This window comes from Lagopus leucura, unplaced genomic scaffold (genome assembly GCF_019238085.1).
Source record: "Lagopus leucura isolate 7727_CA_CO unplaced genomic scaffold, USGS_WTPT01 Super-Scaffold_73, whole genome shotgun sequence".
In the NCBI taxonomy this organism is placed as follows: domain Eukaryota; kingdom Metazoa; phylum Chordata; class Aves; order Galliformes; family Phasianidae; genus Lagopus; species Lagopus leucura.
This window is the reverse complement of record NW_024962252.1, coordinates 18,092,128-18,119,249: the sequence shown is the minus strand read 5'-3', so window position 1 is coordinate 18,119,249 and position 27,122 is coordinate 18,092,128. Positions and strand designations below refer to the sequence as shown.

The 27,122-nt window shown below is 36.7% G+C and overlaps 1 protein-coding gene across 2 annotated transcripts in view; it reads left to right on the top strand.

Annotated features, from left to right (window-relative positions):
- KHDRBS2 (KH RNA binding domain containing, signal transduction associated 2) overlaps positions 1 to 27,122 on the top strand; it is a 320,519-nt gene that overhangs the window by 259,846 nt on the left and 33,551 nt on the right. For both annotated transcript variants that reach the window (XR_006181714.1, XM_042888016.1), the window contains exons 7-8: positions 10,078 to 10,160; positions 23,849 to 23,907. Coding sequence is in view for 1 of the 2 variants with exons in the window: in XM_042888016.1 (XP_042743950.1) it covers positions 10,078 to 10,160; positions 23,849 to 23,907 (142 nt within the window). In the remaining variant the exon portion in view is untranslated. The remainder of the gene's footprint in view (positions 1 to 10,077; positions 10,161 to 23,848; positions 23,908 to 27,122) is intronic.

Below are 27,122 nucleotides of genomic sequence, written 5' to 3'. Positions count from 1 at the left end.
AAGGAACTCAAGGATCATCAGGTTCCAATCCCCCTGCCACAGGCAGGGTTACGAGACTCTAGACCAAGTACTACATCACATTGCCCAGGGCCTCACCCAACTTGGCCTTAAACACTTCCAGGGATGGGACATGCACAGCCTCTCTGGGCCTCCTGTTCAAGCACCTCACCACCTTCTCAGTGAAAATCTTCACCCTTTAACCACCAACCATAATTAGCAGGTTAGGACTAAGCTAAACCAATGCAACTAGAGCTGTGTGGTGGGAAGAGTGTAGCATACAATAAGTGAAACCGTTCTTACTGTTTTTCATCCTTGTATCTAGCTAAAGTCTGGGATCTTGATGCATCCCTTATTGCTGCATGACAGTCAGAATCCAGAAATGTGCTAGAAGTAATTATAGAATCTTGCTTCTCTGTTTAATACAGTTGTTTTTTTTTTTACTGCAATTCATATCTGCATTGCGTTGATCACCTTTAAAAATTCTGCAAATTTGGACTGTTATATATCATAGGGTCTTGCTGAATAAGTTGAGTGCCTTGCTATGAGGTCTGTCTTTGGATTTTGAGGGTTTAATTCAGGCAAGTCATCTATCCCATTATTCCACTCATCCCAGCAACCACTCCTGTTAGAAGACTTTCACTTTTGGTGGCTACTTGCAGTGTTTTTCACTGTTCCTGCAGTACAGGCTAAGATGACTGCTTACCTCTTCCAGCACATTTGTTTGCTGCACCCAGGAAAATGGAAGGCATGTATGGAGATAGGGATCTGTATAAGGTCTTGATGATGGTTTGGAGTCTCTGGCTTGTTGCTGTGTTATCTGTTGTGTTGTCTGTGTCAAAATTACATTTGACTTTGAATCATTATGTATAAATTATTTTTAATACAAACTGGAAGAATGTAAACACAGATGTAGGAGAATACTGATCTAGGAGAATGCATCTCGCTTTCACAGTAAGAAATACTTAGTAGTATGGGATACAGTTTGCAGAGATGATCCTGGTGTCAGGACTATTAGGTTGTCAGGCAGTCTCCCAGGAGAAATGGTGGAATCCCTACTGTTGACAATACTTGGAATTTGATTAGAGAAAACACTAGAAAATGTACTGAAAGAAGCAGTCACGTTTTACAGGAGCTCCTAATAGATCTGTTCTTTTTCATCCCTGGTTTCTCTAATTGCCTGCTAAAACTTGAGAGTGTAACAATTTAAAGACTACCTCTAAGTACCTCAATAAATATTAAACACATTTTACTGTTGTGCTCATTTTTATATTCACAAATGAGAAATCCCATCACATTCTACACTTGTCTTTAATTAACTTGACCCATCTGCAATAATTTCTGTATGAGATTGTTCTAGTGAAGTTCACTCTTCCTACATATCTTTTAAAATCACAAAGAGAATTCTACAGTACCCCTAATCCTTGTGTTCTACACAGCATGCTAAAATGTTTCCTAGTCATTCACTGACAATTTCTGTTGCAAGATGAAATATGACAGTTAACATTCAGTGAGTTAACATTCACCTTCTTTAATCCTGTACAGTACACAAGAACAAGAATAATTTCCAGGAATGCTTTCATTCAAATGTGATTAGCAGCGCTGCAGACGCTGCTGCAAGCATTGCAAGCAGTACTTGATAGTTTAATCACTGTCATAAGCAGAAATATATGGAGTTCCTCTTTTTTGAAATGATATCAACTTGATGTATTGTTTTGCTTTTACTAGATTATTTTTTGAAACTTCTCAAATCTGCCTATATTTCTTTAAATAATTTTCACTGTGTCACCCCTTTAAAATGTAAGTTTACTTTAAAAAAAGTTCTAAATGTACTGATTGAGACACGCTATTCAGGTTGCAAGTTCATGGCAGGTAACGTGGAACTGGTGAAATCATATTTAGCCCTATGCCTCAAAACAGTGCCAAATAAGAACTGTCACGGTTACATCTCCCAACTACTGTTTTGTCCTCTTTTACGGGATAAGAAAAAAAAACTTCTTTTAAGATGAAAATAACTTCTCTGATCCTTTATGCAATAGAACACTTTCACATATTAAGTATTATTAATGGGTCTGGATGACTTGAACTATCCCTGGGTGAAGATGTTTTATTGTTATGTATTACTAATTCATGGGATTCTTATTGGTTAAATATATGAATCAAAACAAATACTATTCCACATGGAGTTAATCTATTTATTTTCTTCAAACAGGAAATATAAGAAATATATTTTTGTTTACCTTTATTGTTTTTTTCAATGCTGCACCAAAAAAGGAGGAGATCTCCTAGTTAATCATGGTGACTCCGAGAAAGTCTTTTCCTGGGGGAATTCTGTAAATTCAGACATCAGCAGTTGATAGAGGATGTATTTACTAGTATGCATTATCTTGTATTTGGCCAAGTTATATTTAATCTGCCTACTTCCAGCATCAATAATACATTGGAGTGAAATTTGATTTAAAATTAAATTTAATTCAGGGTCTTGTAAAGCACCTACCATAGCATTTCTGTTCTGAGCTAGTTTCTCAAATACTTGCATATTTGCAACTCTGAGAGTGCAAATCCTGTGGTCTGGTTTTTAAGGGCTGGAAATGTCACTTGCTGCATTATTAGAAAGCTGATTTAAGATTGAACCAGTGCTCTTTTAAGGCACTGTGGCTAGCATGTTAAACTATTATGAAACACGTTAAGCTGTCAATTGTTTGCTCAGCTCAAGTAGAAGAGTTGTCTGTCTTCAATAGGTGCTTTTCTCTACTAAACAAGAAACCCTCCTGCTCCATGGACAGATTTTATATCAATTCAGTCTTATTATACAACTCCTGTAAGGAAGCATCAGCATCTGTTGGTTCATTATTTCATTTACGTGAAGTTTTGCAAGCGGAAGTATTAGATATGATTAAGAAATGAAAGCCAACCATGGTTTAGTACAGCCCATCCTTCCTTGGCAGCTGGAGACAGCTTTCTCCTACATACATTTCACTTCACAGGTAAAATAAATCTTTCATTTAAGTGTCATTTATGTGATATATTGTCAACAGTGCATCTTGCTATGTAATTTATTGTCACTGAAGTACTATGTAAAGCAGTACAAGTTATCAATAAAAGTAACAATTAAAAAATCCTTCCTTCGGGGATCTCAATCTCAGACAAGTGTGAAAATGCAACTTGTCACAACAACACAAAGAAAATACTTCTGACTATTTTTCACCTCCACTTGCTGCTTTATACTAAAATAAGTCATTTTATTGAAATTGGAAGAAAGGGTGTTTTTATGAACTATTTGTCTGCTATGGGAACTGGGTAAAGGATAGACTCTGAGGTTAGAATTCTATTCAATAAGGAGATCAGTATGGGGGGGAAAAAGCCACAAATAAAATGGGAGAGGGAAAGGTTTTAGTGTTTGTGGAAGAAAAAGAGACGGGATGGGGAAAGTGCAATAAGCTAAACTGTGGTTAGTGGCAGCAGGTTATACACAGCTTTTATATATTAGCGAGAAGTTGTAATGTGACTCTATGAGCACATCAGAGTTAACAAATGGATTTGAAGAAGCAATAGTATTAGCCTGATGAAAGTGATGGTGTAGTAATTGCAGCAGCAAATTATACTATATGCTATGGTAAATACAGAAGGAAGCAGAGAAGTGATGTTTTTATTAGATTTATTTTTTCATTCAATTCTGATTTTTTAATATACAAAAAATATTTAAAATAATATTCACTTATTTTGTATTTATTTTTAAAAGTACAAATTTTTTTTTTAAATGAAACCTACATTTTGGAGCATATACAGCAATTTATTGAGACATCTGGGATTCTGTTTTACTCTAATTGCTTTGGCACCACAGTTGTTTTTTTGCTTTCGTGGTCACTGTCCTATTTCCACCTGAAATAGAATCAGTTTTAGAATTTACGGGCAGTAAACTTGTTTGGTTTGATTGCTTTAATTGCCAAAATTGTTCAACATCAGGTTTATTTAAACTATTGAAGTATGGGGATATGAATAGCTCACCTATGAACAGCTCATCTAAGTTCATTGCTTTGAATTCGCCGAATCTCTGTGACTGTGATTATACTAAAATATCAGTGATAAATCCATGGCTGTGTGAAAGATGTTCACCTATGTATAAATCTATATATAAATTTATATATAAATTTATATAAATATATTCCACCATCCAGTTATAAAGACATTTCCTATTACTGGTATATGCTAAATAAAACTGATTTCAACAAGAAGCCTAAAATCTTGAGATCAGCTCTTTGCTGCTGGACAGCAGATTTACCCTGGGCACTGTAGACTGTTGTTCCTGTATTTCATTTATGAAATTCATAATATAGAGCTTTGTTTTTGTCGGTTCACGTTTAAAGAGCTAAGCAACTTGTTATGAAGTAGACATCAAAAGTGTGGGGGATGAATTATCCTCTAAAAATGTTTTATTTCTCCCCTTGGATTATGAAGGGAATCAACCACTGCCTAGAAGGCAGATGGCTACCTTATAGACATCTGAGGTAAGGTGGTATGGATATGTGAAAGAATTATGTAATGGCCCAGCCACAAAAAAAAAAAAAAAAGGAGAGAAGAAATGTATATAGATTTATGGAAGCAAGTAGGAGGAAAGAGTGTTAACTATTTGAAGGCCATTTACTGAGTAAAGGCCACTTATTGTACACGGAGTTGCAATTAGAAGTGAATTTTTATATATTTACCATTTATGAAGTAGAGTATTAATGTTTGTGTCCATTATTACTTTTTGGGGCTGCAGCTAATGAAAATGGCTGTCTTGTCTCTCTAGTTTGTGGATTTTTTTCCCATGTTCACATATTTACTTTGACTTACTGTTTTTTTTTTCTAACTGAGGTATATTTCATAAAAAACAGTTCGGTTTCTCTTCTAGAAAAATAAAATCTGTTAGTTTTCGTGCAGTGTATTTTATATATTTCCAAGGTGAGTGAATTTAAAATATTGTGAGTGAGGCAGTTTTCATTATAAATATGTGACTTGCTTTTCTTCTTGGTTTCTGGTCTATTATTAAATGTGGAGGTTGGTGGCCCTCCATGTGGCAGGGGGTTGGAGATTCATGATCCTTGAGGTCCCTTCCAACTCTGGGCATTCTGTGATTCTGTTTCTGAGAGATGAAAACTATGATTTTTTTCAAAGCATGTTGTGAAAATCCTATTTTGTAAGGTTTTTCAGAGAAGAAGTGATTTAAACAATGCTGTTATTTTTTTAACATAGGGTTTTAACACTTAATAGAAAACTCAGATTTAAAGAGAAAGCATTGTTTTTGTTGTCTCTGTTATTCTTTATTTGTGTTTTTAATATCTGTATCAGCATCTGAAGCTTGGAGATTTGAGTAAACCTGAATTTTTAAAAAAGTCTTTCCTAAATATATCTTGGATGTTGAGTCAAATTGATACTTAGCTGCTCCTAAGGTAGCAGAATATAAGCCTATTTCCACTTGTGTTCCTTTTTTCTCTAGCACACCCTTTTTTTCCCCTGACTGTCATCTTCTGTGTTATAAAACTGCGTATTTACTCCTGAAGTGAGTGTTCCCAATGCTGATTTAATGTACTATTCTGAACCTTCTAAGAGTTTTTCTTGTCTTTGTTGGGAAGTGATGGCAAATACTTAAATATTCTTATTTAATGATTAGTCCTTTCTTGGATTGAAAATGTTTTAATTTTCTTCAACACTTTCACTTTTTTACATTACTTTTTTAGTTCTGAACCACATGAAAATCCTCAAATCCATTGGTACTTGGTTAGTAAATATCATTAGCCCCACTGCAGTTCCAACTAGGTAAATTCTTACATAACCAACCTAGTGATGGTGTAACTACATCAATGGACAAGGGACGAGCCACTGATGTCATCTATTTGAAATTCAGTCAGGTCTTTGACATAGTTCCCCATAATATCGTTCCTTCCAAATTGGAAATATATGGATTTGTTGGGTGGACTGTTTATTGGACAAGGAACTGGTTGTGAGATCGTATCTAGAGAGTGGTGGTCAGTGGCTCAGTGTCCAGATGGAGATTGGTGTCTAAGTGCCATTCGGTGTTGCAACCAATGTTTCTTAATATTTTCATCAATTACAATGACAGTGGGATCAAAGGCACCCTCAGCAAGTTTGTGGATGACACCAAGCTGCATGGTGCAGTCAAAATGCCCAAGGGACAGGATGTCATCCAGAGGGATTTAGGCTTGAACTGTCGGCACTGGTCCACCTCATGAGGTTCAACAAAGCCACATGTAAGATTTTTGCATAGGTTGTGGAAACCCTCACTAACGATACAAGCTGGGAGACGAAAGGATTGAACACAGCCTTGCGGAAAAGCACCAGGGGTACTCATGGATGGCAAACTGGATGTGAGCCAGCAATTTTCCCTCACAGCCCAGAAGGCCAGCTGTATTCTGGGCTGCATCAAAAGAATAGTGACAAGCAGATAGAGGGAGCAGATCCTTTCTCTCCACTCTGTACTGATGAGACCTCATCTGGAGTACTGTGTCCAGATGTGGAGCCCTCAGTACAGGAGAGACAAGGACCTGGTGGAGTGCATCCAGAGGAGCGCCACAAAAGTGATCCAAGGGGTGGGATGTCTCCCCTGTGAGGACAGGCTGAGAGCTTGGGGTTGTTCAGCCTAGTAAAGAGAAGGCTCTGGGGAGACCTGATAGTGGCCTTTCAGTATCTAAAGGGGGGCTATAACAAAGGAGACTGACTCTTTAGCAAGGTCTGTTGTGATAGCACAAGGGGAAGTGGTTTCAAGCTAAAAGAGGCAAGACTTAGACTGGATATAAGGAAGAAGAAGGGTAGTGAAGTCCTGTTACAGGTTGCCCAGGGAGGTGGAGTATGCCCCATCCTAGGAAGTATTTAAGATCAGGTTGGATGGGGCTCTCAGCAACCTGATCTAGCTGCAGATGACCACGTTCATTGCAGGGGAGTGGGACTAGATGAGCTTTAAGGGTCCCTTCCAACTCAAGCAAATCTATTTTATGATTATACATATGTTTCTGTTCATTTTTCTCCTTTTCAAGATGTTCTGCTGTAAGACTAGAGCAAATCCTAGTTGCTGAAAGATGGAACCTGGGTGTCTCGTTTCTCAAACTGTGTATGAAAGAAATACTTTCAAACATTAAAGCTTAAAGTGCTTGGAAGTTGAAGGTTAAACAGAAGAAAAATGCTCAGCTAGTTTGAGGCACTTTAGGGATGTGAAAAAAGGTGTTCTGCATCTTGGTTCTAGATGCCTAAGGCTACCTTAGAACAAGGGTTTCTGGGTGATGCAGCACATTAAACTGAAACAAATGCTAATAAATAGTTCACCAATAGTATTACAAGATAATTGTCTTACAGAATTACACAAATAATAGAATGTTATCTGGAAGATACTTTATCAAAGAAACATGCTTTTTACAATTTCCTTGTTTTTCAACCATTTCACTTGAAACATTTGCACTATATTGACCTACTGAGCCCTTCAGGAGGCTGTTAAAATTTGTTACAATAGTTCTCTGCCCTGCTGGTGCTAAAAGTTGATCCTCCTCAGGCATCAAGGCACTCAGAGAGCTAATTTCTTGCCTTTCCTTTTCTCTTATATCTTGGGTAAGCATGCTGAAATGTCATTCCTCTAGCTGTTATTCCACTTTGTATACAGACTTGCATCATTCTCATCTTTACAGTGGCTGGATTCTATTCAGAAGTACACTAGTCGATGTGACTAACATCTGTTTTGGATGGTTCATTATTGTTCTCAGCCTGTCCTCAAAAGCTGTATATTTAATCATACGTATTTAATCCTGTATATTAAATCATGTAGTATTCAATATACCACTGTAGCGTGCAGGAGTATGTGTCTGACTATACGGCTTTGGTATTAATTTACGCTAATGAAGGCCAAAAAAAATGATGCACTTCCACTGCAATAGAAGATAATGAGGCTTGTGTGGACTTCAGAGCTTGGAAGAGGTTATTCCCCAATCTCTCTACTGTCTCACTCCATTTCCTGGTTTGTTTCACCCAGCAAGAAGACAGTGAATATAGTGCATTTCACTGATACAGTTCAGGTGCTCCCAAACAATTCATTAAATGAATTTTGAGCAAACTGTTGTACATATGATCTGTTATCACATGTATTCTAAGCAAGCAGTGTATTAGCCTATGAGTAATCAGTATTTGTGAGTGGGGGGAGGGGGAGGTAGATGAGGGTAGGTAAGGGTAAATTAGATTGGGTAAGGCTACAGATTCTGGGGAAAGTATATAGGAGTAGGAAAGGTTATATGACCTGTGTCATCAATGTGTGCATCGCTGTTGGTGAACCACGGCTGGTGGTTCTCAGGCCAGCTGAGAGGAGCTCCCAAAGCTGTCTTCCAGCATCCTGGCTTTTAGCCCTTTTATGTGTGAATTGGCATGATAAGCAAGGTGGGGGCAAACAGTTAGAAGGTATGCAAACTAAGATAAGCGTGAGTATGAAAAACACATGTCTGCAGATAAGCAGAGAAACTTCTGTTGGTTCCGTAAGACCTCATTTTCAGTTCCCAAAAACATGATGGATCGTGTATATAATAATCATCACATGATTTATGGCCTCCATGTTTCTGCCAAAGGCAGCACTTTCTCTTTTCATTGACAACTTCCAGTCACAGCTCAGGCCCTTGACATCTTGACATGAGCACTAGGCCACAAGTTGTTAGGCAAAGGCAAGGCGAGTGCAGTGACCAAGGCGTAATTGCAATCTTATCCAGCCTGCGTGGCTAGGGACAATTCTCGTTATTGACTATAAGATATCTACCAGACCTGTACCTCATCCCATTCTCCGGTCTTGCATGACCTTTCCCTTCTTCAACCGGTTATGCTTGGGCCATGCTCCGCATCAAACCAGGAGAATGTTTCCTTTCTGCAAGCTGATGTGAATGTCTTAGAGGTGGAATTACCATCTGCAGTGCTGTCCCGTTTTCTGTAATGGATGTTCTAGTGTAGCTCACTTATAGAGTCATAGAATGTCATGGGTTGGAAGGGACCTGAAAGTCAAACTAGTTTCAGCTCCACTGCACTGGGCAGAGATGGCATCCACTACATCAGGCTATCCAGGGCCCCTTTCAAAACCTGGCCTTGATTGCCTCCGGAGATGGCGCATCCACAGCTTCTGTACAACCTGTGCCTCACAACCCTCTGAGTAAAGCATTTCCTCGTAACATCTAAACTAAATCTCCTCTCTTTTAGTTAAAAGCCATTCCCCTTTGTCCTGTCACTATTTAGGCATGTAAAAACTTGGTCTCCCTCCAGTTTATAAGCTCCCCTTAATTAGCAGAATGAATGAAGTATCAAACTAACATTGTACTTTTGTAGTTATGATAGTAAGCTGGAGTGGATATTTAGTGGGCTTCTATTATTTCACAGCTACCTCCTGCTGTCCCTAACTAAACTTTGGATAGTTTGTTTAAAAAAAATCCTAATTGTCTTCTGCTATAAATATTAGCGTTTAGTCGTAGATTTTTAAGCCTCCTAATTCCTTTCGCACTTTACAAAATGGGAAAATTTTCTAGTTAACAAAAAGTGTCAGCTCCCAAAATTTGTATAGAAAAAGTGTTTCCATGTATTATTTCTTGACTACTCTGTTGTTCCGATGTTGAATGAATGTAGTCTCAAGCAAATAAAAAAGCATCCCTAGAATATGTCCTTTTTACTCTGTTATTATATCGTACGGTCAGTATATTTGTCCTGCCATTTGTTCATTTCTCCTATAGGTATTTATGCAACCATTTATATAACCAATTGCTGGAAAATGATTGTTTTCATTATCATTCATCAGTGAGCTAAATAGATCCTGCTGAAGCACTGTGGTTTGGACAATACACTACGGTTTGTCAATGAATAAACTTCATTCTTAGATGAGTAATTGGTTTCTTTATGCTTGCACTGTGTAAATTGTTCTTCACAATTCACAATTCCTGTCAGGAAGCTGCGTGTTCTACATAATACTAGACAAATATAGCATGTATATGCTGATACAGGTTACTTTTACAGCTTGATAATATTCGTTAATTTAACACTCTTCTAAGGTTTGGTGTTTTGTTTTTCCCTTAGGGATATGATGATGGATATGGGGGTGAATATGATGATCCAAGCTATGAGACATATGATAACAGTTATGCCACCCAAACACAAAGGTAAGCATTTGTACTTTTTTCATTAATTTTTCAAATAAAGACACATCTTTTCTCTTGGATTTTTATGTAAATGTCGTGCTTTTATTTTCCACATTAAATTGTTCAGTAGCTCACAGTACTATGAGTAACTATCAAATACTAATAATACTGTTCAGAGTTAATAAGCAGAATAATTCAGATGAAGTAGAAATACAGACAGTTTGACTTTTTTAAATGTTGCAAATGTTGCAAGAGTATTTTTTTTGTTTGTTTTAAAAAAGCAAGTGACTACACTGTTTTACTACCTGATGTCATTCTGTTTTCGTTGATGAATTTTATTTTATTTTTAGTAGTGCATAGTTGTCAAGAGCATCTCATATTTAATGTTTTTACAAAATTTTTAGCAAAGCAAGAAAGAAATTGTTTTAAAAAGTATGTCAAGGTAAACTATGGAATGGAATCATGTGCCTGAAGTAATGCTAAAGCTATCTGCTTTCAGCCATTAACTTTCTCAGAAGCTTTCAGAACTGATAAAGGCCGCGAAGGTTAGAAATCCTGTTTTATGTCCCTACCCTGTGAGGTAATGGAAGAATCATGTTCATAACACTTATGATTTATATCACTAAAAAGAGGCAATAAATGTGATCACTCTTTATGTGCACATACACCACACGCAGAGTTGGACTGTGTTTATCAAATGTGAATGACATTCTTTCCATGCTTAGGGTGAGGGATAAAATAGTGGTTCAATCAATTATTCAGAAAATGCACTTATTAGTCATTAAGAATGCGTGTTAGATTGTGGAAAGGCGAATGAAGTTCTGAAAGAAAAATATATGTATTTTGAGTTCATTTGCAACTCACTGGATGAGAAAGTCACTATTATATAGAGAGTTCTACCCGTTCTTTCCTTTGGGGGGGGCCCCCCCCGGGCATGGTTTTATTGAACATTTTGCTGGTGAAAATACCCATAAGAATTAAGTTCTGCTCTAAAACTGCTGTAGTGAGTGGCATTTGAGATGGCAGAAAAAACTTTGTAAGTATTTTTACAACCAGTGAACATATTTAAAAGGACTTGTCACACCTGAATGTGAACACCTTCAATGATACTTTGACAACATACTTTTAAGTAATCATACGTTACTAGCTGCACCTGTCATGTCATTGAGTAGGTAGATATTCTTGTTGTCAGGTGTACTTTAATTTTTTCAAAAGAATTCAGCCTTTTGCTGTGATAGTGTATTGTCACAGGAAATAGAACTTATTGTGATAATTTGACTCAAAACAGAAAATTTACAGAGTCAAATAATTTGGCAAATTAAACAGCCATTATGTTAAATAGTCAGGTATGTTCACTATTAATGTGAGCTACAACCAAGATACCTACTCTACTACAAAAGTTCAAATAAATTTCTTTTTGTAATACATGGCAGGATACAAAGCCATTGTCATCCATGTTGAGTGTCACTGAAGGCCTTATGAAGTCTTTTGATTTCACTTGGGGATTAACACACTGCTCAGATTTCAAAGATGTAAAGAACAAATGGACCATTGGGTATGCAGTATAGATTTCTGTACCTCATTGGTCATTCATCCAACTTCACAGAAATACCTCCATAATGAGCTGAAACAGTTATATTGCACTATATGCATGAATAATGGGTCAAAAATATTTATTTTGCTTTAAATACCAAAAAAGTTTTCCTCCAATCTTAGATCAAGTTTTTAATAAATCTGATTATAGAAGCAACACATATCACACATACACCTAACAAGAAAGATAATTTGTACCACTTCAGAGTGCTTATTCATCTCATCCACTGTGTGATTTACTGGGGAAAAAAGTAAATCTTGTAGAAAATCTGTGCTCAGAGAAAAAAAAAAAAATCATTACTGCCCTCTGCAGGGATTGACTGAAATTTCGAAGCATGACACAAAAAATAATTGAAGTCAGTGGATTAATGCAGAACTCCAAGATTCCTGCTCCTGTTAAGGACTGAGTTTCCACTTGTTTTTTATGGCTCATTAAGGAATCAATATGGAAATACTTAGAGTAGGTCCATACTCTGCTCTATCAGCCTCACCAAGAGCATTGACCAAAGCTTACTCTTGTTGACACTTCAAACTAAAGAATGTATCACTGAGAAGAAATGAACACTGAATTCTGGGTGATTTAGAGCAGAGTGAATGGTAACTTTTTCTCCTATGCTCTCAATGCACTGCGTGAAAACACTGTTTGGTTAGCCTGCTACTGCCATAACCGTAACCTGTGCCTTATGTCCAGTTCATATTTTCTCACCAGAGACTATCTGCCCACACATATACTTCTTCTGAGGGCCCTCAGTCCTTCATTGCTCAAGAGGCATGATTTAGACTTTTTATAAACTAGGTTTTGTCAAAAACAGAGAAAATGATCATGACGTCGGCATACACCACTGTGCTATTAGATAGAATCATGTAGCAGGAGCACCAAAAACACTCAGCACCCAGACCATCTCTATGCAAGTTGGCATAAACACTGTTCTTTTGTATAGTTACCTGGTGATCTGTACCGAATGTTAGAGATAAAGTTGCAGGCCCAGCAATAAATTTTGAATAGGCTCTTCTCTGATGAACTCTACCGCTGCCACTCTTCCAGACAGAGAATTCTGTCCTCCATAACAGTTCTCTGATTTTTAGACTGATAATAGGGGTATGAGGTCATTGTGAAAGAGACCATGATAGAATGTTGCTATCAGACTGGAGTGAAACCTACAATAAGTCTGTATGGCTGAGTGAGCTAAAACATACCTCAAGAGACCATTGAAATGGACACAAAAGCAACTTGAAGAAAAAAGTAGGATCATAGCTATGGTATCACCTGTCCCTTGAAAAGAAATACAGATCATAAGAAATACAGTTATTTCTATGGCATACATTGCATGAGGAATGTCTTGTTTTAACTAACAGACAGTGTATATCTAAAGCCACCTTTTTTTCCTCCTCATCTTCCTGTCCCATAATGGCTTCCCAAATGTGTCTATAATTATTATTTAAAATTCCATAAAAGACTAGAGTTTTAGCAAGAACATTTAGAAGCCTTGCTACTTTTAAAACTGTATTTATATTGATGCAAAGATACAGACTTAAACGTAATTGGAATGAAAGTGTTATCTGACACCAAATGAACATGGAAACAATCATTTCGGTGGGTGGGAGAGGACATCAGCTTTAATAAACTTTCCATAGGGAACGTTTTTATAGCAATTTGAGTTAGTTAGCATTAGAACATCTCTTTCCCTTCCTTTCCATTCAGTTTGAGATGGATTTCAGTGATAAGACTTGCCCATATATACCAAGCTTCTGAACTTCTAGTATAACAATTTTAGTTAGAAGTATGAAACTTAGGCATACTAATCAGATGTAAAATCTCTGAGTATGATGACCATCCCTGTTTTGCCTGTTAACCTGTGTCAATAGTGAGGAGCAGATTATAGGTAAGGGAAAGAATTAGCCTGCTGTTCTCAAATAACAGCGCCTTAGCAACTGGATAATATCCAACTGAATCAAGCAAGCCCTTCCTCTTGCTTGATACTTGGAAACTTGTAAAGAGTACATTCTGTCTGTCCAACAGAGTTCTGGTATGTACTCTTACTGAACAGGTTTTAGCTAGACTCAGTTGTCACCAATGGGATGGCTTGACTTTGACCATCACCTGACCAGTATTCATTGCTAAGATAAATGTTCTTCTGCAGGCTTCTAAAGATATGCTGCTTCCTCACCTTTTCATTCTTAGTAGCAGCATAGCACACTGATATCTTCAATGATTTCTTATCTTCAAACATGTTAGAACATATAATGGCAACAGTCCTTTTCCATTCTCACAGAAAAATTGATTGAAAGAGAGAAATACAATTTTTATAGGGCTAAAGGCAAACTCATAAAAGAAAACTTAAAATGATAAATCCAAAATGGGAAAAGTATTACTTTCCAAGTCAACTGTAGCACAGAAGATGTTAAGAGTATTCTGTCAATTTTCAAAATACAGTGCATTTTTGATTTTCTAAACAGGAACTTACAAGTCTGTTGAGCCAACACCACTGTCCATGATCCACAGGTTGAGAACAATAGATCACCAGGAAAAAAGGATCAAATGTTTTGTGAGATCTTCAAGATCTACCTTTTTGGTTAAAGTCTGATAGGGCATCAGACTGTTCTGTGTGCAAATTGTGGCCAAATTCCTCAGCCAAGACCAGAATGATTTTGCAGAAGTGAATCAGTTGCTCGTGAATCAGAGCCACCTACTGATAACACATCTCCAGTGACCTTTGTGTCTCTGTTAGCATCATCAGTTTTGTTTCATACGTACCGTGTCTCACAGCTAAAAGAGATGGGGGGAAGTCTGGAACTGACTGGCCAGTCAGAAGATGAACCAAAAAGGGTATATTTTATTTAATATTTTATTTAACATGTACATAATCTGTCCATTATATGAAGTGTAAACAGTGGTGCCTGTAAGGGAAAAGAAAGGAATTAACAGTTGTCATCTGAAGCTTGAAATTTGGATTTGATATAATTTCCCTTTTCCACATAGTCTGGCTTGAACACTTAGACATCAGACAGTCATTTCTTTTTTAGTGACCAAGTAGTTTGGATATTGGCTAAGGCTTCCTGGTCTGGCTGGTTGGCTTGCTTTTCTGATTTTTGTTCTGTCTGGTTTTTGTTTAAAATTATAGTTCTGGTGTAAAATGAGTTGCTGTGTGAGTACTTTATAAAGAAAGAAGTGTCTATGACTTCCATCCTAAGCAAAAAAGAAAAAAGAAAAAATCAGAAAACCTGTAACGTAAGTAGAATAAGTAATTCAGTGTTGAAAGACAGATGGAAACAGTGCAAATCATCGCTGACTTACAAACCAACCCCAATGTTACGTGGGATTTTTCATAACTTATCTTCATCTGTGTTGTATGCTGCAGGATGACATATATAAGGGGTGCTTCTCTTACCTTCCTGGACCCAGCCTCACTGATGATAGCACCCCAGTTTTAAGGCATTGAAACAATTCTTGGCAAAATATTTACTGTTAATATGATAATATAGGCAGCAATCCTCTAGACACGTGTTCCATGCTGACATACAGATCATTCTGGGGCTATGACTTGGTTTTAGCCTGTCAACTGCACAATGCAAACTCAGATGCTAAGCAAAAAGGAAAAAAAAGAAAATGATGTAGAAAAGCCGTTTCTGAAGTTTATGATATTACAGACTTAAGTCTTAAAATGTTGTTATTATGTCTGAAATCAATTCTAATTTTTTTTTACTTGATCTGAAGACTTGTACACATTGTTAGATAAATTCCAATACAAATTTATCCTAAAGGATTGAAGAAGAAGAAAGAAAAAGTATGCATCATGTAATTTCAGATTTGCAAGCATAGCTTTCATTTAACTGAATTTTATCTAATTCAAAAGATACAGTTATCTGTGGTTGATCCCTATAACAGCGCTGTCATGTGGACTTCTGTTTCTCAATGCTAATAACAAAAATATAATGAAAAAAAATGTTTTAGGACATAGATCCTGCCAAGTCTGTTTAGCTATGTCAGATAGTTGCAATCAACATACCAATGAAGCAGCATCTCAGTGACTGTATATTCATAGCAATTACCTACCAATTCAACCTGTAGCAGGCTCTGCAATTCTGATTCTCATTCTTATGATGACATAGACTTACTGAAAATTTCAAGAGCGCCTTCAGCCTCCATGGCTGAATATACCACAAGTTATTGACTTTGAAAAGAAACTTTACTTTCCTGGCTATTCTTGTTTCTGTTATTAAATTTATGCAATCTACTATACAGCTTGTATTTATAGTTCCCTTTTCTGCACTGTGGGTTGCTAGTAGGGATCTGATAGTCCTTGATCTGATAGGCAGATATATAACGTGGACCACAGTTCAGCCCTTGTCACTTATGTGGCTTAAGATACAGTCATTTCACTCTGAGACATGCTCAGAGTCAGAGCTCATCATGCTGCAAAATGATTTAGGAAGTAAAGCAAAGAATATTTTATCCAGCTAAATCTTCAGGAATTATTTACATCTGCAGAGTGTATTGACCTGAGCTCTAAATCATCCTGTTTACTGTTGCTTGACCACAAGATATCAAGGCTGCATATGTATATCTAATTCCAAAGATCTCTTCTTCACAAGTACTGTGCTGCAGGCAAAATAACACTTTCAGACAAGTGTAATTCTGAAACCAGCCATACATAATTATGCTTGGCACACAAGTTATTTCATGGATCCTATCAAGCTCTCAGCTAGTTTTTGATTCAGCAAAAAATATAGTAACAATTCAGGATAAACATTAGAGAGAACAAATAATAGTAAAACAGTTCTTGGGAATATCCCTCAGTGTACCTGTTAAAACCAGATTATACAAATTTCACTAAATTATATAAATAAATTTGTCTGCTTAGAGGTAGATGAAGTGATCTAGGTGACATTCTGAGGTAATCTCTAGATTTCAAGATAAAAACACAGGCTAATCTAATTGGATCAGGAAGATGTTTTGTTAACTATAAAAAAAGTACCCAATTTTCAAACTCCAGGTTGATTTGCTTGGCTTGTACCACTGATAGAAATACTTTTATGGGCAATTAAGGTAAATCTGATGTTTCAAACACTAAATACATAAAGAATTTATTCATAGGATACTGACTTCCATGTGTTTTGCATCCTGTATTTAATTGTAGTAAGTAATATAAAGGCCTGATAATGGCCTTTCAATTTAAAAAGGGGGCTACAAAATGGAAGGGGACAGATGCTTTAGCAGGGTCTGTTGTGACAGGACATGGGGAAATATTTTCAAACTAGAAGAGGGGAGATTTAGACTGGATATAAGGAAAAAGCTTTTTACGGTAAATGTGATGAGGCACTGGAACAGGTTGCCCAGAGAGGTGATGCAAGCGCTTTCTTTGGAGACACGCAAAGTCAGTCTGTCAGGAATCTGAGCAACCTGGTCTAGCTGTAGGTGTCCCTGTTCATTGCAAGGGAGTTGGATTAGATGACCTTCAAATGTCCCTTCCAACTCAAAAAATTCTATGATTCTGTAATTCCTTTAGGATATCTTAATAATAAAGATATCAGATCTTAAATTTTCACAGGAGCATTTTCATCAAGATATACAAATGTACATAAACCAAAGACTATGATACATTTCTTAATGCAGTCCAGTGCAGCACTGGACGAACTTTCTGCATTAAACTGTTTCCTTACTTCTGTTGCAAAGATGCAAGATTTGTTAGGGGAGAAAAAAGTAAGATGCATCATGAGAATGAAGAGATATTAATTTTGTCAATATGAAGGATCTGGCCTACTCGTGCGAGGTATAAACTACCTAAGGAGCTACTTGTAGCCAAACATTGCAGCTTACTCCTTACTACAATGCCACAATAGTTAGTACAAAACACACCACAAAACCTGTTTTGAGAGTATTCTCTCTGACTTGTGTAGGCATGTAAGAGTAAATAAATCTCCCAAGGTTCTTCAGGGGTGAACGTCTTACAACCTTCTGCTCTGAATGTGAGGGATGGATAGCAGTAGCCTTCAGATTGGTCATCACTTTCCAATGTCACTGTTTCTGTACCTGTCCCTTGCAGATGCAGTGTAGTTCAGTGTTCTGTGCCTGTAGTTTCCAAATATCTATGTTCCACACAACGGAATCCCCAGCTATAATGCTCTTGAAGGGTTTCCATCAAACTATGGAAAATCAACAGGTTCAGGATAAAAGTAAGATCTTTGGCTGTTTCGTTGACTATCAAAGTAATTGAAGTAAATATGGAAAAGTCTTAAGACAAAAGCTTACAGCTGCTTGAGAAATTCACAGTGATATTTGCATTTTCCATTTTCTAATGTCTTACTGAGGAGTTTTAGTTGTCAGCTTTGTGTTATGGTAGTTGTCAGAAGAAAAATGTGGAGAGATGTCAATTATCTTCTTTGAAGATAGAATAATTTTTAATAAATGCTTAAATCAGTGATCATATAAACGTATTCAATCAATCAGTTCCACTTTTTTTGACAACAACATTGTAAAAAGTTCCTTCAGACTAGTACTGGAGAAAAATATCCACAGCTAATACAAACATTTTTGTCCTTATTTTAAAAGCGATGTTTAGGCAGGACTGTGAATAATTTATTCAGCATTACATGCATAAATCTTGTTTGGATATTTAATCATTTCTCCCTGTCTATCAAAGTATTCCTATACAGTGTAGAGATTCATAAATATAATTCAAATGGCAATAAGGTAGAGTTGTTACATTGGTTCTTTGTAAAATGTGATATTCTTTATTATTTTTTTTACTACTTGTGTTCTCTTAGTTTTTAAGCGGAATGTAAAGTATTTATACTTTGTCATATTTCATTTTGGCTTTGTGATTATATCCACCTGTTCATAAATAAAGATCTCCCTGTATTTTATTTCCAACTTCTTGAAATAAATCAAGCCAAGAAGCCTAGAATATGACATTTTATGTATCTTCACAGCAATCCACTTACGGCATTTATCATCAGAAACTGTTTTCAAATGCCACTTCTCATTTACTTGATTCAATGAGCAAAATGGAAATTTAGTTGCTCTAAAGTAAAGTTTTTCCTCTAAAACTGGATAAGATTCCTAAAATTCCATATAATTCCCTTTGCAAATAGTGTGTCTACAGATGTTTTATGTTACATTTGGAAGTACTCAGCAGTAACTGGTGACTGGAAAAAAAAAAAAGCAACATCAAATCCATTTTTAAGAAGGGTAAAAAGGATGAATGGAAACTGGGAACTACTCACCTGTCCATGTCACCTCTGTGCCGGGGAAGATCATGGAACACATCTAACACACACTAAGGCACGTGGGAGGAATGTTTGACCATCTTCATCTCTTTCTATGACCTGCTGACCCACCTAGACCCTAGACAAAGGAAAGTCCATGGATGTAATCTGCCTAGATGTTAGTAAAGCTTTTGACTGTGTTTCCCACAGTATTCTGCAGAAGCTGGCAACCCAAGTCTTGGATAGGTGTACTCTGTACTGGGTAAAATCTGCCTGGAGGACTGGGCCCAGAGTGTGGTGGTGAACGGAATTAAATCTACCTGGTGACTGGTCATGAGTGGTGTTCCTCACCTATCAGTATTAGGGTTGGCCCTCTTTTATATCTCTATTGATGATCTGGACACAGAGATTGAGTGCACCCTCAGTAAGTTTGAAGATGGCACCATATTGGAAGGAAGTGTCAATCTGCCTGAGGGTAAGAAGGCCCTATAGAGGGGTCTGGATAGGCTGAATTAATTGACCGAGGCCTGTTGTGTGAGTTTTAACACGACCAAGTGGCAGGTCCTTCACTTTGGTCACAACAATTCCCTGCATCAGGGGTTGGAGCAGTGTGGCCAGAAAGCTGCACAGAGAAAAAGGATCTTGAGGTGTTACTTGACAGCTGATCGTGAACCAGCAGCATGCCCAGATGACCAAGATAGCCAACGGCATTCTGGCTTGTATCAGACATAGTGCAGTCAGCAAGACCGGGGAGGTGACCATACCTCTGTACTCAGCACTGATGAGGCCACACCTTCAGTGCTGCATTTCCAGACTACAAGAAAGACCTGGAAGCTTGGAAGCATGTCCAAAGAATGACAACAAAGCTGTGAAGGATCTAGAGCACAAGACTTATGAGGAGTAAGTGAGGGAACTGGGATTGTTTAGTCTGGAAAAAGGGATGCTCAGGGAAGACCTTATTGGTCTCTACAACTCTCTGAAAGGAGATTATAGTCAGGTGGGAGTCTGCCTCTTCTCCCAAGTAACAGTGATAGGATGAGAGGTAATGACTTAAAGTTGTACTCAGGGAGGTTCAGGTTGGATGTTATATTTCTTCTTAGGAAGGGTAGTATAGGAACAGGCTGCTCAGGAAAGTGGTGTAGTGACTGTCCCTACAGATGTTCAAGAACCATGTAGGTGCAGCGCTGAGAGACATGGTTGGTGGGCATGGTGGTGATGGATTGATAGTTGGACTAGATGATCTTAGTGGTCTTTCTAACCTTTATTCTGTGATTCCGTTTGAATAGAAATCCTCATGTGTCTGTGTGGTTGTGGCAAATAAAAGGTGGATTAGTTTCTGTTTCAAACTTGAAAGTTTCAGACTTGAAAGTTTGGAACCCAGTCATCTTGCATTCTGGAAGGCTCCATGCCCTTGTCTTTATAACTCTTCTGGATTAATTCTTTATTTTTTAATGGAGGGCTGCAGTAATATGAACTCAAATAGGAAAACACTGGAAGTAAATGAGACTTAGATGACTTCAGGCATATGGTGAGCAACCGAATAAGCCTGGGAGTATTGTAATAAATTCATTCTTCTCTGTTAAAAATACAAATACTATCAAAATTTAGCTTTCAGAAAACAGAAGATTTTATACACTAAATTGTTCACCAAATTAATCCATTAGTTCCAAAGATCTACTTTGTAAAGTACCATATGATTTAAGGCCCAATCCTGTAAGAAATTCCTTTATTCTAAATATTTCTTATCTTTCCTATACATTTAATGCTTAATTATACAGAACTGTTCCAGTAAGTCCCAGATCCCTAGAAATATGACTTACTTATCCACATTTTTCTGCTACAAAATATTATGAAATACTGTTTTTAAAAAGTTGCAAATATTGCAGTTTATATGAATTCTTTCTCACCTGTCTTCCAAGAAGTAGCGTACTGCTTTGTGTAAACAATTCTTTTTCCATGGGCAACTGTGTAGTAACTCCTGCTGACTGCCTCTCTTGTGTATGAGGGATAACCACTGCAATTGCAATCTCATATAAAAAAAAAAAAAAAAAAAAAAAAAAAAACCCCACAATAGTTTTAGGTAGGATCCTGTTAGCATAGGAAGTAAGAATCTAATTGTAGCAGTTATCAGAATTTAATGTTGTAAGCACTGCAGTTTGCTTAACAGAAATGATATAGAGACAGAGGGGGGTAGTAGACAGTAAGAGACCAAGACCTCGTGCATTTATCTGAGGAAGTGAAAGAGTTTCTTAGTCTCATTTTATCAACACTTCAATAATTGGTACATACAGAAGGTTACTAAAGTCTGTCTTGACATATCAAGTGGTCCATGTTTCAGAGTTCCAGTGTTAAAGTACCGTGCAATGCTTTAAAACTTTAGGAATAAAAACTGTGAAGTTGTTATGAGTTGATTGTTTTTGGTTTATAAAATCTATTGCATCCAACTTTCAGGTGGGTGCTTGTACTTAAGTAAATTACACTTCATGTTGCTTGAAAGTAATGAATGCTAATGACAGATAATGATGTCTTGTTTCTAATTAGCACTGCCAAGAGAACCTGAGGTTTCTAGAATTCACGATGATCACAGTTTCCAGGAACAGTCTGAGAATGTTAAAATTATATAAACAAGTTTATTTATGCTGAATTCATTTGCTGATTGTTTCCTTCCATAACTGAGCATAATGTAAATGATTATGTTTATCTGTATGTTAATAATCAAGAAAAAAACCTTACATATGGAGAAGCACATTCTATCATCTACTTTTTATAAACATTCATTGTTCATTTTTAATAAAAAAATACAGGCGAAAATGTTTACAAATAAATGTATGTAATAGATTATAGTTAATATTCAGAAAGCTTTAAAATAAAGCAGACTAATGAATAAGGAGTCTGGCTCAAAAAATGTATATGAGTTAGCAAGGAATTTGACACACCATTTTGGCTTCATTCCATGGAAAGTATTATGCAAGGACATAAAGTTGGAGAACTTAGACATTGTGCTATGAGTTATGTGTTTTCATAAAGACGTTAAGGATTGTGTTCATAAACATCAAAAATGCAGTACACAATAGATCACTCCAGTCACTTCCTTTCTACAGTTTCAATACAGCTTGTTTCTTACTTTAATGGTTTGTATTTAATATATTTAAGTTCCAAATGATCACTGTGTGGGATTTTATCTCACGTTCTTCTTGTTTGTATGATTCAGTATTCTTTAATTAAAAAACAAAAATAAAAAATAAAAAAAATACAAAAACCATAATGTAACAAAGAAATTTTACCTACTCTTGCACGTTTAACTTTTTGCTGGATGTTATGGTGATGGTAAACACTGTAGGCCCTACTCAGTGACCAATGAAAACAGGTCTGCTGTTGCAGGACTGGATCCAAAATGCATTCATTTGAGAGCTGACTTTGTTTTGTAAAATATATCAGGAAGAAATATTAATATCTACTAACAGAAGATGAGTTTTCTGGGTTTCTTCTCCAGTAACGCTGTTTGCTATTCCAACACCCTTCTCTACATAGAAAAGCCTACAGCATTCCAAAATTCCATTGCTTAAATTGTATTACATGAGATTTTTCATGCTGCTTTCTACAAGAGCTAGGTGGTATGTCATCTGTCTATTCTGAAAATTTCAAGCATTTTCTTAGATCTAATACTATGAGTTCTGTGCATATGATGAGATTTATCTCTGACACCATTAGTGCCAGTTCACAATTGGTTGTCCTGTACATTTTATCTAACTTGCTACTAGAATGATTGCAAAAAATGCTACAGAATGCTACAGAATGCTAGGTGTGTTCAAGAAATAAAAGATGTATTCTTCCTTTGCAAGGTTTTGGACTTGGGTTGAGGTAATCCCAGATATGTGTATAAACAGAATGAAGAACTGCTTCAGAGTAGCCCTGGTGAGAAAGACTTAGGGATACTGGTTAATGAAAAACTTAACATGAACAGCAATGTGCACTTGCAGCATGGAAGGCCAATGGTGTCCTGGGTTCCATCAGAAAAGGGGTGGCCAACGGGGCAAGGGAGATATTGTGTCTGAGATATTTATGTAAGTGCACTATATTTCTGTTTGGCTCCCTGCAGAAACAAAAAATACAATATCATATCATGAACATTGCAGGTTTTCTGGTTAGAGACTGATTCCTTTTGTGATCTGCCCAGTAGCCAAAAACAGATGTATTCTGTTCATGAATTTGGTGGCAGATACCAAATATCAAATGCAAAGAATAAATTATAATAACAGTCAAGCTACTTCGAGTCTGATTTTCTACTCCTTGAACCTCTCAATGTGTTTTATATTAGTATTGTGTAAAACTTTGCATGGGTGTGATTGACTGCATAAGGAAGACGGCTGTGGAGAATCAGGCTTTTCTTGCCAACCAATAGAAACACACTTTATTCTTCAGGAGAAAAACTGAAAAACTGTCAGTGCTCTCAGTAAAGATAAGTAGTTTACAGGTTCCATATAGCACAATTTAGTCTGTTTTGCGGAAAAAAAACAAACTATGCTGAATTTGATACTGCATATATGTTTGGAATAACAGGTAAATGAGATTTACATCTTTTCTGGCAGTATAACAGTTGCAAATAATAAAGTGGGTAGACATTTTTCAGACCTTATTTTTGCAAATAGAATTTCTGACACTGTTTGTCATATCTCCTAGATTTACATATTTAGAGACAATTATGTTTTCTGCTTAACAGATAAGAAAGGTGTTGTCATCTGTTATAGCCATTACTGTCACTAATACCTTTCTCTTTGCATTTTTTAAAGTTGTTATTATTCCTGAAAGTAGCGGGGCTACCATGTATTAAAATACTTTTCATTTTCTACACTCTGTTTGGGTTTGGTTACCCATGGCAATAGTAATGTGACTGTCTGTATCTGTTACAGTGTGCCTGAATATTATGACTATGGTCACGGAACAAGTGAAGAGGCTTATGACAGCTACGGTAAGGTCTCTTCTGTCTTTAGCAAAAGTGTGAAATCCAAAGAAAAATCTGTCACTGGCAACTCAGAAATTTGTTCCACATACTTTTCTTTCTCTCTCTGCTTCTACCAAGGCCAAATCTAAATGGATTTGTGTGATGTTAAAGTGAGTTTTGACTTACTGAAGTAGGACCAGAAAATTGGACAGATTTATTTTGATCAAAATTACAAAGCAAATTAATTGCAGTCATAGATCAGCTTAAACAGCAACAGTGAAGTTTCTGCTTAATGCCTGAATATATTTCAGTGGTAGGTTTCCGTCTGCTTGATGTGTCAGTAATCCTGTGTACCTATTACTGTCACGTGCATCACTTCAACCAGCAATTTTTGCAAGATTTTGAAATGTAGACATTCTCAAAGGGGAAGGAGAGGGTTCTGTACCCCCATGTTAGCCCTCCCTGCACCAAGAGGCGGGGTCGTATCCTTGGGCTGCATGAGGCAGCAGTGACAGAGGGAGCATTATGGTCTTCACACCTCTACCTGCTAAGTCTGTCTGAACTGCCATATGCCTTTTCCAAAGGGACAGAAGGCATGACACAAAAAGATAATATCACTCCAATGTGCCCATTTTCTAGATCGGTTTTCTTACATTAATGGTGTGTTTTGATGACTAACAATAATCTATTCCGCCTTTTACAATCAAATTGATTTCAGCACCTTTTAACATCAGATGACACAGTGAATTGTGTGGCATTTTCACTGAAATAAGAGAGCACTGCTGACTGTTGTCATCTTAGAGACTGACCCTGGAGCATTCAACGTAACTATCATGCTTGATTTACCGTTACTAATAAAGTACTGTAAGTTTACGTAGTGACTTCCAGAGCATTATGAAAATGAGAGATGCTAGAAATGGCACTGCAAGTAGACATTACATTAAGAGGTTACATAAGGTTTGCTGCTTGAAAAAATAATTTTATTCGTGCAGCTGTGGAATAAATTTCACCATAATATAAAGTCGCAGTTTCCTTTGTACTTGTACAGCAATCATAAGACATTCCTGAGATACTGTCAAAATGATTGCAATGCATAATCAGAAATAGCTCTTTTTTTTCGTATAATCAGTATTTGTAATAGATTTGCATTACACAATGTGCAGTCAAGCACATTTCCAGTGCTAAACAAGTAATAATAATAACTTATCCGTACATTTGTGCTTCAGTTACCCTTTGTTTTATTAGCAACTTATATATACTCTAGTACTTACAGTGAAATATCTTTCCAGCCTTTTCTGGATTCCCTGTACATCATCCCCCCTCCTAGATGCATTGCTAAGGTTTTGGGCAGTGCAGAAAAGCCCAATCTGAGCTCAGAAGTAGGAATTTGCCACTGTTACATTTTTAACTAGGCTTCTCCACACTAATTCTCTGTATGTTTGGGCAAGCCATTTAAAGTAATGTCATTCTTCCTCCAATCCCTCATTTGTAAAACTAGAAGAATATCACTTGTTTTCCCAGCAGGTGTTTAGTGAGAACTAATTAGCTAAGGCTTACAAAGTGTTCAAGAAGTCAGATCATGACTAAATTTATGCTCTGAACGAAGTTTTTTTGTTTTGTTTTGTTTTCCATTATACAGCTGAAACAAACTCAAAATGTCTGGCTTTACTTTGCTAGATTTGTTTCAAATTACATAGTTGATAACTGTGAATGTACATTTTTGCGTAAACTACATTCTGAGCTGGCGTTCAGATACAACATTCTGGAATAGTTTTGCCAGTAACCTACAGTAAACATAGTAAAAGCAGAATAATATTTCAAATTGCAGTTTTTCTACTTTATGAAATCAGAAACAGATTTGCATGTGAGTATTTGTGCTTCTGCTGCATCACTTTAACAGATTAATGAATTTGTTAACTCCATGCTGTGGAAACCTGAATGTGAACTTTCTGCAACCTAGAGTTACAACTCTTTATCTGAGGAGGTAATCCAAAATATATGCAGCTATAGAATTTACACTTAACTTTCTCATTTTCTGAATTCTGAAGGTTCTTTCTGCTGCTTGTTCTCTCCAAACAAATTCTGGTGTTCTCTCTGTATGTTTTTCTTACCACTGCCTCCCACTCAACAAATAAGCATTCTGGTGTCCCCTCTTCTCAGCCTTATATAGCTTTCTTTTATTACCCTAACTCCCTAGTACATCTCAGTTCTCTAGTTCTGTTTCAGGATTTGTGTTGCAATTCATTGTGAGGTTTTTATATCCATCAGACTGTATAAAATCAACCACCCTTTCACATATCAGCATCCCACAGAAATCATCAGTCTTTCTTTCATCCCAGTTCATTTGCAGATATTTTTTTACTCTGTATTTTGTTAAGTGTTATAAAGCACGGTGGTACTCCTGTGCAAGCTGTCTACTGTAACTTTTCTTTCTATCTGGGTTCCTGAGGAATATTAGGTGTTGTTTTTCTTGGTTTTATTTTGTTGTGATTTTTTGTCTTGGTCTCCTCTGAGCTCCTTTTAGAAAGTTGGTGAAGTCTGATTGTCTGCATTGTAGGTTTTCTCAGAAGTTGTTCAGATTTATGGATTTATGGGATGTCTGTACAAAGATGAAAACATCGCACTAGTGTTTCAGAGCAGAGCCCATCTGCAAGTCATGTCATTCTCAAATTTCAGCTTTCTGAATGTAACAAGAATGAAAGGGCCTAAGTTACTTATCTGAGGGTAGGCAAGACATACTATTTCCCACTGTACAATCCACACATTGAGTTAATTGCCTTGAACTCCTTGTTCAGTTTCTGATATAGTGGTTCCTGAGAATTAGATCTCCTCCAAATCCAACCAGAAAATCTCCCAGGACAATAGCAAAGACGTTTCTGAGGTAGTTGAGTAAAATCCCGCTATCCTCCCTGAAATAGGTACGTTCTATGAATAAAAATACATAGCAGAGATCCTCTCATGCAGTTACTTTACTGTGTTTTTACCATCAGGATTCCTTTCTCACAATTCATTCTGATGCCTGATTTTAAAAAAAAAAAAATCAAGGAAAAGACCCCACCCAAAACATTCTGATTTTTCAGTTTAAGTGCAAATTAGATTTATTCTAACTAAATAAAAAAATAAATCAGAATGGTCATTTTGGTCTAGAATTGAAAAATATTTCATTGACAAAAAATAAAATGAGATATTTTTGCATTTGAGAAACTGTTCATTTCATGGAAATGATTTTGTATCCTTTACAA